The sequence below is a fragment of the Haliotis rubra genome, unplaced genomic scaffold, assembly GCF_003918875.1.
Source record: "Haliotis rubra isolate DU_JTF1 unplaced genomic scaffold, ASM391887v1 Scf287, whole genome shotgun sequence".
Taxonomy (NCBI): domain Eukaryota; kingdom Metazoa; phylum Mollusca; class Gastropoda; order Lepetellida; family Haliotidae; genus Haliotis; species Haliotis rubra.
The window spans coordinates 978,732-993,436 of record NW_025766954.1 but is presented as its reverse complement, the minus strand read 5'-3'; the positions used below and the strand labels follow the sequence as shown (position 1 = coordinate 993,436).

The window sequence follows — 14,705 nt, the reverse complement described above, 5'->3', positions numbered from 1 at the left end:
TGACAACCCTGTAAGTTCTGAGATGTTTGTAACAATAATTAATGAGATTTCTTCACAACCCTGTAGAGTACTGAGGTGTTTGTAACAATAATTAATGGGATTTCTTAACGAATCTGTGAGTACTCGAGGTGTTTGTAACAATAATAGATGAGATTTCGTCACAAACCCTGTAAGTACTGAGATGTTTGTAACAATAATTAATGAGATTTCTTGACAACCCTGTAAGTACTGAGATGTTTGTAACAATAGTTAATGAGATTTCTTGACAACACCCTGGAAGTCCTGAGATGTTTGTAACAATAATTAATGGGATTTCTTGACAACCCTGAAAGTTCTGAGGTGTTTGTAACAATAATTAATGGGATTTCTTGACGAATCTGTGAGTACTGAGGTGTTTGTAACAATAATTGATGAGATTTCTTGACAACCCTGTAAGTACTGAGATGTTTGTAACAATAATTAATGAGATTTCTTGACAACCCTGTAAGTACTGAGGTGTTTGTAACAATAATTAATGGGATTTCTTGACGAATCTGTGAGTACTGAGGTGTTTGTAACAATAATTGATGAGATTTCTTCACAAACCCTGTAAGTTCTGAGATGTTTGTAACAATAATTAATGAGATTTCTTGACAACCCTGTAAGTTCTGAGATGTTTGTAACAATAATTAATGAGATTTCTTCACAACCCTGTAAGTACTGAGGTGTTTGTAACAATAATTAATGGGATTTCTTGACGAATCTGTGAGTACTGAGGTGTTTGTAACAATAATTGATGAGATGTCTTCACAAACCCTGTAAAGTACTGCAGAGATGTTTGTAACAATAATTAATGAGATTTCTTGACAACCCTGTAAGTACTGAGATGTTTGTAACAATAGTTAATGAGATTTCTTGACAACGCCCTGGAAGTACTGAGGTGTTTGTAACAATAATTAATAAGATTTCTTGACAACCCTGGAAGTCGTGAGATGTTTGTAACAATAATTAATGAGATTTCTTGACAACCCTGTAAGTACTGAGATGTTTGTAACAATAATTAATGAAATTTCTTGACAACCCTGTAAGTACTGGGATGTTTGTAACAATAATTGATGAGATTTCTTGACAACCCTGTAAGTACTGAGGTGTTTGTAACAATAATTAATGAGATTTCTTGACAACCCTGTAAGTACTGAGATATTTGTAACAATAATTAATGAGATTTCTTGACAACACCCTGGAAGTACTGAGGTGTTTGTAACAATAATTGATAAGATTTCTTGACAACCCTGTAAGTTCTGAGATGTTTGTAACAATAATTAATGAGATTTCTTGACAACCCTGTAAGTTCTGAGATGTTTGTAACAATAATTAATGAGATTTCTTCACAACCCTGTAAGTACTGAGGTGTTTGTAACAATAATTAATGGGATTTCTTGACGAATCTGTGAGTACTGAGGTGTTTGTAACAATAATTGATGAGATTTCTTCACAAACCCTGTAAGTACTGAGATGTTTGTAACAATAATTAATAAGATTTCTTGACAACCCTGTAAGTACTGAGATGTTTGTAACAATAGTTAATGAGATTTCTTGACAACACCCTGGAAGTACTGAGGTGTTTGTAACAATAATTAATAAGATTTCTTGACAACCCTGGAAGTACTGAGGTGTTTGTAACAATAATTAATAAGATTTCTTGACAACCCTGGAAGTCCTGAGATGTTTGTAACAATAATTAATGAGATTTCTTGACAACCCTGTCAGTACTGAGATGTTTGTAACAATAATTAATCAAATTTCTTGACAACCCTGTAAGTACTGGGATGTTTGTAACAATAATTAATAAGATTTCTTGACAACCCTGTAAGTACTGAGATATTTGTAACAATAATTAATGAGAATTCTTGACAACACCCTGGAAGTACTGAGGTGTTTGTAACAATAATTAATAAGATTTCTTGACAACCCTGTAAGTTCTGAGATGTTTGTAACAATAATTAATAAGATTTCTTGACAACACCCTGGAAGCTACCAGAGTGTTTGTAACAATAATTAATAAGATTTCTTGACAACCCTGTAAGTTCTGAGATGTTTGTAACAATAATTAATGAGATTTCTTGACAACCCTGTAAGTTCTGAGATGTTTGTAACAATAATTAATGAGATTTCTTCACAACCCTGTAAGTACTCGAGGTGTTTGTAACAATAATTAATGGGATTTCTTAACGAATCTGTGAGTACTGAGGTGTTTGTAACAATAATAGATGAGATTTCGTCACAAACCCTGTAAGTACTGAGATGTTTGTAACAATAATTAATGAGATTTCTTGACAACCCAGTACTGAGATGTTTGTAACAATAGTTAATGAGATTTCTTGACAATCCTGTAAGTTCTGAGGAAGTCCTGAGATGTTTGTAACAATAATTAATGGGATTTCTTGACAACCCTGAGAAAGTTCTGAGGTGTTTGTAACAATAATTAATGGGATTTCTTGACGAATCTCAGTGTGAGTACTGAGGTGTTTGTAACAATAATTGATGAGATTTCTTGACAACCCTGTAAGTACTGAGATGTTTGTAACAATAATTAATGAGATTTCTTGACAACCCTGTAAGTACTGAGGTGTTTGTAACAATAATTAATGGGATTTCTTGACGAATCTGTGAGTACTGAGGTGTTTGTAACAATAATTGATGAGATTTCTTCACAAACCCTGTAAGTTCTGAGATGTTTGTAACAATAATTAATGAGATTTCTTGACAACCCTGTAAGTTCTGAGATGTTTGTAACAATAATTAATGAGATTTCTTCACAACCCTGTAAGTACTGAGGTGTTTGTAACAATAATTAATGGGATTTCTTGACGAATCTGTGAGTACTGAGGTGTTTGTAACAATAATTGATGAGATTTCTTCACAAACCCTGTAAGTACTGAGATGTTTGTAACAATAATTAATGAGATTTCTTGACAACCCTGTAAGTACTGAGATGTTTGTAACAATAGTTAATGAGATTTCTTGACAACGCCCTGGAAGTACTGAGGTGTTTGTAACAATAATTAATAAGATTTCTTGACAACCCTGGAAGTCGTGAGATGTTTGTAACAATAATTAATGAGATTTCTTGACAACCCTGTAAGTACTGAGATGTTTGTAACAATAATTAATGAAATTTCTTGACAACCCTGTAAGTACTGGGATGTTTGTAACAATAATTGATGAGATTTCTTGACAACCCTGTAAGTACTGAGGTGTTTGTAACAATAATTAATGAGATTTCTTGACAACCCTGTAAGTACTGAGATATTTGTAACAATAATTAATGAGATTTCTTGACAACACCCTGGAAGTACTGAGGTGTTTGTAACAATAATTGATAAGATTTCTTGACAACCCTGTAAGTTCTGAGATGTTTGTAACAATAATTAATGAGATTTCTTGACAACCCTGTAAGTTCTGAGATGTTTGTAACAATAATTAATGAGATTTCTTCACAACCCTGTAAGTACTGAGGTGTTTGTAACAATAATTAATGGGATTTCTTGACGAATCTGTGAGTACTGAGGTGTTTGTAACAATAATTGATGAGATTTCTTCACAAACCCTGTAAGTACTGAGATGTTTGTAACAATAATTAATAAGATTTCTTGACAACCCTGTAAGTACTGAGATGTTTGTAACAATAGTTAATGAGATTTCTTGACAACACCCTGGAAGTACTGAGGTGTTTGTAACAATAATTAATAAGATTTCTTGACAACCCTGGAAGTCCTGAGGTGTTTGTAACAATAATTAATAAGATTTCTTGACAACCCTGTAAGTTCTGAGATGTTTGTAACAATAATTAATAAGATTTCTTGACAACACCCTGGAAGTACTGAGGTGTTTGTAACAATAATTAATAAGATTTCTTGACAACCCTGTAAGTTCTGAGATGTTTGTAACAATAATTAATGAGATTTCTTGACAACCCTGTAAGTTCTGAGATGTTTGTAACAATAATTAATGAGATTTCTTCACAACCCTGTAAGTACTGAGGTGTTTGTAACAATAATTAATGGGATTTCTTAACGAATCTGTGAGTACTGAGGTGTTTGTAACAATAATAGATGAGATTTCGTCACAAACCCTGTAAGTACTGAGATGTTTGTAACAATAATTAATGAGATTTCTTGACAACCCTGTAAGTACTGAGATGTTTGTAACAATAGTTAATGAGATTTCTTGACAACACCCTGGAAGTCCTGAGATGTTTGTAACAATAATTAATGGGATTTCTTGACAACCCTGAAAGTTCTGAGGTGTTTGTAACAATAATTAATGGGATTTCTTGACGAATCTGTGAGTACTGAGGTGTTTGTAACAATAATTGATGAGATTTCTTGACAACCCTGTAAGTACTGAGATGTTTGTAACAATAATTAATGAGATTTCTTGACAACCCTGTAAGTACTGAGGTGTTTGTAACAATAATTAATGGGATTTCTTGACGAATCTGTGAGTACTGAGGTGTTTGTAACAATAATTGATGAGATTTCTTCACAAACCCTGTAAGTTCTGAGATGTTTGTAACAATAATTAATGAGATTTCTTGACAACCCTGTAAGTTCTGAGATGTTTGTAACAATAATTAATGAGATTTCTTCACAACCCTGTAAGTACTGAGGTGTTTGTAACAATAATTAATGGGATTTCTTGACGAATCTGTGAGTACTGAGGTGTTTGTAACAATAATTGATGAGATTTCTTCACAAACCCTGTAAGTACTGAGATGTTTGTAACAATAATTAATGAGATTTCTTGACAACCCTGTAAGTACTGAGATGTTTGTAACAATAGTTAATGAGATTTCTTGACAACGCCCTGGAAGTACTGAGGTGTTTGTAACAATAATTAATAAGATTTCTTGACAACCCTGGAAGTCTGAGATGTTTGTAACAATAATTAATGAGATTTCTTGACAACCCTGTAAGTACTGAGATGTTTGTAACAATAATTAATGAAATTTCTTGACAACCCTGTAAGTACTGGGATGTTTGTAACAATAATTGATGAGATTTCTTGACAACCCTGTAAGTACTGAGGTGTTTGTAACAATAATTAATGAGATTTCTTGACAACCCTGTAAGTACTGGATGGAGATATTTGTAACAATAATTAATGAGATTTCTTGACAACACCCTGAAGTACTCGAGGTGTTTGTAACAATAATTGATAAGATTTCTTGACAACCCTGTAAGTTCTGAGATGTTTGTAACAATAATTAATGAGATTTCTTGACAACCCTGTAAGTTCTGAGATGTTTGTAACAATAATTAATGAGATTTCTTCACAACCCTGTAAGTACTGAGGTGTTTGTAACAATAATTAATGGGATTTCTTGACGAATCTGTGAGTACTGAGGTGTTTGTAACAATAATTGATGAGATTTCTTCACAAACCCTGTAAGTACTGAGATGTTTGTAACAATAATTAATAAGATTTCTTGACAACCCTGTAAGTACTGAGATGTTTTGTAACAATAATTAATGAGATTTCTTGACAAACCCTGGAAGTACTGAGGTGTTTGTAACAATAATTAATAAGATTTCTTGACAACCCTGGAAGTCCTGAGATGTTTGTAACAATAATTAATAAGATTTCTTGACAACCCTGAAAGTTCTGAGCTGTTTGTAACAATAATTAATGGGATTTCTTGACGAATCTGTGAGTACTGAGGTGTTTGTAACAATAATTAATGAGATTTCTTGACAACCCTGTAAGTACTGAGATGTTTGTAACAATAATTAATGAGATTTCTTGACAACCCTGTAAGTACTGAGATGTTTGTAACAATAATTAATGAAATTTCTTGACAACCCTGTAAGTACTGGGATGTTTGTAACAATAATTGATGAGATTTCTTGACAACCCTGTAAGTACTGAGGTGTTTGTAACAATAATTAATGGGATTTCTTGACAACCCTGTAAGTACTGAGATATTTGTAACAATAATTAATGAGATTTCTTGACAAACCCTGTAAGTACTGAGGTGTTTGTAACAATAATTAATAAGATTTCTTGACAACCCTGTAAGTACTGAGATGTTTGTAACAATAATTAATGAGATTTCTTGATAACACCCTGGAAATACTGAGGTGTTTGTAACAATAATTAATGGGATTTCACGACAACCCTGTAAATACTGAGGTATTTGTAACAATAATTAATGAGATTTCTTGACGTTTCTGTAAGTACTTGAGTGTTTGTAACGATAATTTATAGGATTCCATGAGAAACCTGTAAGTACTGAGGTGTTTGTAACAATATAATTAATTTGGATTTCTTGACAATTCTGTAAGTACTGAGGTGTATGATATAATAGTTATTAGTATTACTTGACAACCCTGTAAGTACTGGGATGTTTGTAACAATAAATAATGAGATCTCAGAATTTAGTTTGGGCCTACTCTGAAAGAATTAACCGGATGATTCATTCAGCATTGTTTTTCAATGGAATATTTCCCGGGTTCGATACGATACGTTTGAAAATAAATCCTGGTGGCTTAAACCTTCTACAACAAAATCTGACTCATAAAATAAAGTACAAATAGTTTCCATCTATTTATGGATTGTCCTCAATATTCTTTTTGTGATTCTGGTGTTGTAAACATCTGTAGATAGAGGATTGGCACAAAATGTACTGATTTTACACTGATGATTAAGACCCAAAATCACCTCCGCTTCCATGGTTTTGTACATAGTGAGTAGTTCAGGAGATGTCTTGGGTTGGAATCCCAATTTATCAATGTTTTCAGCCAATCAGATTTAAGCAACCACACCCCTTCATTTTACAAAGTATAGTGACGTGATAAACCATTTCACTGGTTGCTCAACTCACATTCACTGAACTGCATTCATGATATTTTTATTAACTGATTAATTTTTAACGATAACTATTTGTGGTGAATATCCTTTTAAAGACTGACAGCTGTGTTCAACACTATGTACTTGGCAGGTCGGTACAGGTTTCAGTTTCACTGACAGTGACAAAGGCTATGCTACCACGGAGGACGATGTTGCAAGGGACCTCTACAGGTAATTACAACTTTATCCTGTTAATAAGGCTGTGTATTGGTCAGGTATTCTTGCACAGTGGAATATTAATTGATCAATTAGATGTGAATTTACTTAATGTTGTATGCGGGGATCTAGATGTGAACCTATTAATAGAATGATAAAGTAATTCAGGCAATACAAATGGGAGCTAAACGTGAATGAATATTTTTAAAAATTGTGAATGTGACAAGAAACGATTTATGATACCATAAATTTTAACCCAGGAATGTAGCTCTTTTATAGCTAGCCATATGATGCGTCCTATTGTGATGGGGCGGTGGGGTAGCCTAATGGTTAAAGCGTTGGCTCGTCACGCCGAAGACCCGGGTTCGAATCCCCACATGGGTACAATGTGTGAAGCCCATTTGTTGTGTCCCCCGCCGTGATGTTGCTGGAATATTGCTAAAAGCGGCGTAAAAACCAAACTCAGTCAGTCAGCCAGTCCTATTGTGATGAGTTATTGAAATCATTTGTACTACCTACCCAGCCTGGACGAGCTATCAAAACGAACAAGTTCTATTCTATGTCCTGTCATGATGAGATATCAACCCTACCTCCCATCGAACTCAGCACATGAAAATGCATCCTTTTCGATTTTCCGCTATGCAAATTGCGCTCAAGTGGTCTGTTCCATCAGTCCATCCTCCAGCAAGCTATGCTTGTCGTAAGAGGCGACTAACGGGATCGGGTGGTCAGGTTCGCACATGCCATCGGTTCCCAATTGCGCAGATCGATGCTTGTGCTGTTGATCACTGGACTGTCTGGCCCAGACTCGATTATTTACAGACCGCCGCCATATAGCTGGACTATTGCTGAGTGCGGCGTTAAACAACAAACCAACCAACCAATCAAATGTTTATGTCAGATCTGTACCTCATCAACGTACCTTCAGTGTATCATATGTACCCGATGCCAGTGAGGATATCTGGGTAGGAGCTGATTCCAAGGCTAGATGACTTGGCTGATAGCATTCCTCAGATGACATTGGACGGTTCCCCCAGTGTCATTCTCCAGACAGTTGGTCGAGATAATTTACGCAGTTCCGTCAAATTGTTGAAATATTGTGACTACCGCACAAACAAACTGACACACTGATGTATTCCTTGCAGAAAGTACCTCGATAATGGCGTCTTTAGATCAACATAGCTGATAATAACCCTATGTCTGATGCACAGTCACAGGCAAACTGGAACAAAACATGTAGACAAAGCTGATAGTTATTTCTAGGGGTGGGTATTGCACAAAATTTTCATATTGCAATATATTGCGATGCGAAAGCATGTATTTCGATATGTATTGCAATATATTGCCTGAAGTATTTTAAAACAAAATACTACTTATAAGCGAGTTAATGCTTGATTTATAAGGCAAAAACACAACAAAATCACTATGCTTGATTAAGCTTTAATAACAACTTTTAATCATGATAAAATAAAAATGTGAAGAATATTTGGCACAAATGAAACAAGGAAATATCCAAAGATTTCCGAGTGTTACGAAGTTTTCCGAATGCAAGTCAAAATACCGGTTTTCAACCAGCGTATCGCAATACGTATAGTTTTCATGTCTGAACCGGTAAATACCGGTAAACCGGTTATATTGCGCAGCCCTAGTTATTTCCCCTTAGTTAAACTTTATCTCTACATATAAAACCATGCCAAGCCTAACAGGAACTACAACTGAAACTGTGAATTGTCATGTAGAGTGATCTTTTATTGCAAGTTTCCTATTTTCATTTATAAAGTTTGTTCACGTCCGACAATATGACATGGTTTAAACCGGACGCAATACCAGAAAATGCAGTGATACTATGCACAAGAAAAATATGATATTACTTGGCCATTATTCCAAGTTGTGTGTGTGTGTGTTGTGTTGTGTGTGTGTGTGTTTGTTTTGTTTGTGTGTGTGCCATGGGCCCCAAGACCCGCGTTATGGCGGGGGATGTACAATTCTTGTACAGACATATCTACGAACACACCATCTCATTATCTCCTAGTCATATCCAGCTCGATTCTCACCACTTTCTTATTCCTGTTGTTTCTTGTAGTTTCCTCCTGCAGTTCTACACCATGTTCCCTAAATTCCAGAAGAACGATCTGTACATCACCGGAGAGGTACACTTCTCTCCTACAACATATTTCTTACAAATCTAATTTCGTATTAATTAAGGAGGTAACGTCAGGTAAACGAACATTCAGATTGTGTGACCTGAAGGGTAAAATGAGTACAGGTTTGTAAAATTATTCTATTTCTTTTTTTATTTCATTTTATTCAGAATATTTTTCAGAATATATTCTCTTGAGTGAGTACATTAGTTTGTTTTAAAGCCCATTTGAAAAGAATATGCTCAACGACACACACACACACACACACACACACACACACACACACACACACACACACACACACACACACACACACACACACACACACACATGTGTTTATGGATGGAAATTGTCATCTGAATAAAAGTTACACAGAACATAGATATCCCTTCAGCAGTTGTGACTTTTGAAGATCCAGAATTGGTTTTGAGCAACTCATGCTTAACATAACTGGCGACTTACAGGATCAGGTAATCTGGCCAGCTGAATTGATAGTCAGATGTCATCGTATCCATTTTGCATAGATCGATACTCAGGATATTGATCTCTTGATTTTCTGGTCCAGACAGAATTATTTGACAGGACGCCGTCATATAGCTGGAATATATTGCTGAGTGTGGCGTTAAACAACAAACAATCAACGTAAAATCTCTTGAGCATAATAAGCCTATATTGATATGATTGCTTTTCATGTCTGTTTCTAGAGTTATGCTGGCAAGTACATCTCTGCCATCAGCTATAAGATCCACACGGAGAACCCGAAAGACAAAATCAACATCAACTTGAAGGGACTTTTCATTGGAGCAGGCTTCATTGACCCAATATCAGTATGTTCAGACAACAAAAGTAATTAAAATGCATGGGCAAACTCTTTAATCCAAACAGTTACTATTAGTACAAAAGAGTTTGAATGTTTTGGACTAATGGTTTCAGAGGGTGTCCTCTCACTTATCCAGATTCTATCAAAACAGGTGTCTCACATAGCCAGACTGGGATATGGCTGACTGGGGTTAGTGCTTTGATAACACTTAGTCTAGATGAGCCATAGTTGATTTCAACAAAATGCTCAATAGTGAGATTAGTGAAAATTGTATTAAAGTTAGATACATGGTATTACATTGTACATGGTATTATAGATACTTTGATATTGTATCAATTGATTTTTTTGAGGATTTGAGGAAGTTATAATAAATTGTATTCAGAAACTGATCTCTTACCTCAAGTAGAAATAAAGTGCATTCAGAAATTAACTTTATCCCTTAAGTACTAATGAAGTTTGGAATTTTTTACCTGAAGAACTCAGACTTATACAATCACCAAACGAATTCAAGAATAAGAATACATCATATTGAAATACTTCATTTGGGTTTGATATCAACATTGGAAACTGGTTTAGTCAAATCCACTGCAGACTCCAATTAAAGTGAGTGAGCGAGTTTAGATTTACGCCACTTTTAGCAACATTCTAGCAATATCAAGTCGGGGGACACCAGAAATGGGCTTCACACGTTGTACCCATGTGGGACGAATGCAGCGATTTAAATGCCCATAAAGTAAGTAGATTTCTATCCGATAACCCATCATGTACTTGTGGTGCTGCCTTCCAGGACACCCTTCATTATCTTTTGTATGTCCAAAATATGATGCTATAAGAAACGATGTATTCTATTTCAAGCATGGATATAACATACATGGCGCTCTGAATGATAACTTAGAATTACCTAGATCTATAAATCATGATATTATCAAATCAGTACATAACTTTATTACCACTTCAAGAAGATTTAATCGAACTTAAGTTTTCATCTGGCCCTTTGCAGACATAAAACATGTTTTGCTGGATGGATGTTTATATTTATGTGTATTGTATGCTTAATGTTATTTATGACATCATGCACTTTTGTAATAATGTTATGAAAAGCAAGTCGCATAAGTGTTATATTGTCTGGAGAGGCATTAATATAAGGTTTTTGCGTGTGTGTTTGCCAATCCTGCTGCCTGATTGACAATCCTGGCCCTATGAGGCCTTGCGATGTCGTCTTCAGTAAAGAGGGTCGGCCATAAAGGTAATGCATAGCTTGAAGGAATTGTACTGCTATAGAAGCCAGAATCTTGTCCCGATAACGCTGTCCGGTAAGATTACCGTCGACCACGTGCAGTGGAGTACGTCCACTCTCTATTGCGTCGGTAATTCCTCTACCGACCATCATGGAAGGACAAATTGAATCTGTGAAGAGCACATGAGACTATTAACGCTGATTCCAGCAGCCATGACGTCTACTCCATCTCAAACGCGCCTGTCTGTGACGTGGTGTTAGTCGTGGACGAGCTGCAGGTTGCCTACAGCGCAGTCCGGCTGCCCTTAAACGTCGCCGAACGGTGGTCCTGGATATCCTTATATTGTTAACAAGTGTTCTGTCTGAAGACCTGCTGCGTTCAGGAATCTGTGTTAATCATGTGCCTATCTCGGACTGTTGTGACTCTGGGGCGACGTGGTCGACGTACATATTCCACGGACCCATTGGTTTGAAATCACTGCCACAGTCTACCAATCGCAATCTGCCGCTGAGTTTGGCCAGATTCTAAAAGGTCTAAAAGACCCCTTTCAGCAAGTGTCAAAAATCGTCTCGTTTTAAGCTGCGATTTCAAACAGGTACCTGAAAGTGGACGACAGTGAAAAAGCCTCAATCCATGTGTATTGTCCTCCACTTTCCATGGATAGAGCAACTTGCACTTGCAAATCACTGACATTAAGAGGCAGGCGGACTTCCAATTGACAATCTGAATAAAAATGTGCCATTTGTAACAGAGTGTGTCGGACGTTAAAGAACGTAATAGTGAAATTTCAACAGCCTGATGTGTTTTCCCATGCTGTTAAGAAAGTTTGTAAAACATTCAGTTGTATATATTTCAAACAAAAACGCAGATTTTACAGCTTTTGAGAAACAGTGTTATCAATCACTTGACCCTTCATTAATGACGCCGAGTATTCATATTTAGAAGAATGATAAAACTGTTACACCATGTGGTCTCTACCCTCATGCGTGCAGGTAGAGGTGGTAGGGATGATTGTTTCATGTCATTTATAATCAGGCGACCCTGAAGCTGATTTTCAGTTTCGTTATGTCCTATAGATGATTCCTGCCTATGCTGACTACCTGTTTAATGTTGGCCTGTTCGATGAGAATGAGAAACAGTATTTCCAAGGCCTAATTGGAAAGGTTACAGAGCTTGTGAAAGCGAAAGATTTCAAGAATGCAATGGATGTAAGTAACTGAACGTAATTCAAATATGTATTGTAGGACCTGAACAACTGTTAGTAGTCCAGAGGTTTCAACTCTTCACATTTCTCGGCATCTGGAAACTATAGAGTTAGCCAGAGGTTTCGAATGTTCACATTTCTCGGCATTAGGAAACTATAGCATTAGCCAGGGGTTTCAACTCTTCACATTTCTAGGCATTTGGAAACTATAGCATTAGCCAGAGGTTTCAACTCTTCACAATTCTCGGCATCTGGAAACTATAGCCAAGGAAGCTTTAGTACCTTTTAACAGTGATGGTATGTCCTGAATATTTTCACGTTTCGCCATACATTGCAACATGGTCATTAATCTGTCTTGTTCTGTCATCAGATCTTCTCAGCTGCCATGTTGGAGAAAGGGTTCTTCTACAATGCCACTGGATACATAGATTATGAAAATATTCTGGAAGTCCAGGTGAGCCTAATAAAGTGCACAGCTGGAAATATATTTAGTTTTAGTAGACTGTTATGAGTACCCTTTGGAATTCCAGCGTGCAAACAGTAACAATGCTGTTCGTACGCCTTTGAATACGGTGAATATAATAAGCATGATGGCAAGTTTTGATGAAACCCTTTTCGTTTTATAACTCATCAGTGGTGAGTGAGTGAGTGAGTTTATTTTTACGCCGCTTTTAGCAAAATTCTCGTAATATCATGGCGGGGGACACCACAAATGTATAACTCCTCAGGTTTATCTTGTAAAGTATTATGTGCTTAACGTATTTATGTTTATTTTCTGTGTGCTTGTCATGTCTTTTTGTTTGAAAGTATATTTTTCACTGGCTATATTTAATAAACATTACTGCAAGACGTTTGTGAGTAGGTGTGTATCAACAATAGCCTTATTATGAGGGATATCAGAAGGCCCATCCGGGCCTATCTGATATCAAGCATAAGGGACATTCATGAACATATTTTGGTCCCAAGGCTCTAGGCTAGGTACCTGTAGCATAGTGTGGATTGTCGGTAGCCTATTATATCAATATTTGAACAGAGAAAGTCTTTAACTGAGTTTCTAAACTTGAAGCATCTCAATGAAATCAGATCACAGGGCACACTATTCCCAGTCTGTGGCCACCCATCAGGTCAGAACGTAAGTTTTGATCGACCAAAGAGTGACAAACTGGAAGTCAGCATTAGTCAATCAATAAGCAGCTTTCTCGATCTTTACGATACTAGTTCTATATTGGTTACTTCAAAGACTGACTGGGCGGTGGGGTAGCCTAGTGTTTGCTCGTCACACCGATGATCCGAGTTCGATACCCCACATAAGTACAATGTGTGAAGCCATTTTCTGGTGTCCCCCGCCGTGATTGCTAAAAGCGGCGTAAAACCAAATTCCCTCACTCACTCAAAGACATGAACATGTTTTTTACAAAGTTCCATTTTCAAAATTTCGAAACTGTTAAGGATCTTTTAAATAATGTCAATTATCATTTTATTATCGATTTTAAAAAGAAATAGAACTGATAAATGAATTTTGATTCATATGTTTTGTACACACATGCACTTTCAGTATTGGTGATTTAAATGAGAAACTGAATTTAGAGTGGCTGTACCTTCGAAGGGGGTTGAAGTAGCGTAAAAATATTTGTCCTCCTGAGAGGGTACGTACGTCCCTAAACATTTCAAGTAAATTTAAGTATAACAGGTTTGAATCGTAGTATTTTTGTCATTTTAATGTATGGCTAAATCTCAGCATTAACGCCAATGGCTGAAGGGATGGTGTCCATGCAGGTAGCAAAGGCACTGTAAGTCTCCATGGTCCCTAGTATAGGGATCTACCTTCAGTTGTTGGCGATTACTAGCCCATTGTTACATTGTATTGTCCAAAAATAGTTTTCTACTTTAAAAGATATATGCTAGCTAGTTTTAACTCATTTTGTGATAATCTAGTAATTATACTGTCCTTCGTTGACAGGGTTTTATATATTATATGTATGTATTATGAATTTAGAACTAGTTTTAGTCACGGTATGGCTGAAATATTGCCGATGTGACTTTAAATTTTAACTCACTCACTAACTCAAAATTTCGAAACTGAACAAAACAAACTTCTGGAGTATGGTCAAGATTGTATGGCAGTTCTACCGTGTGTCTTCTGTTGCAAATGTTATATTGAAGCTACAGATATATAGTCAGAATCAATAGAACATTCCGTAACATTCAGGCGGAATGCTTTATCTAACCTTTTCGATGTGATTAGAAATCATGTT

The 14,705-nt window shown here is 36.0% G+C and overlaps 1 protein-coding gene across 2 annotated transcripts in view; it reads left to right on the top strand.

The window, feature by feature from the left end:
- LOC124281654 (probable serine carboxypeptidase CPVL) overlaps nucleotides 1-14,705 on the top strand; it is a 35,959-nt gene that overhangs the window by 18,373 nt on the left and 2,881 nt on the right. For both annotated transcript variants that reach the window (XM_046717590.1, XM_046717591.1), the window contains exons 7-11: nucleotides 6,983-7,062; nucleotides 9,131-9,197; nucleotides 9,893-10,015; nucleotides 12,323-12,454; nucleotides 12,821-12,904. In XM_046717590.1, the coding sequence (XP_046573546.1) occupies nucleotides 6,983-7,062; nucleotides 9,131-9,197; nucleotides 9,893-10,015; nucleotides 12,323-12,454; nucleotides 12,821-12,904 (486 nt within the window). The remainder of the gene's footprint in view (nucleotides 1-6,982; nucleotides 7,063-9,130; nucleotides 9,198-9,892; nucleotides 10,016-12,322; nucleotides 12,455-12,820; nucleotides 12,905-14,705) is intronic.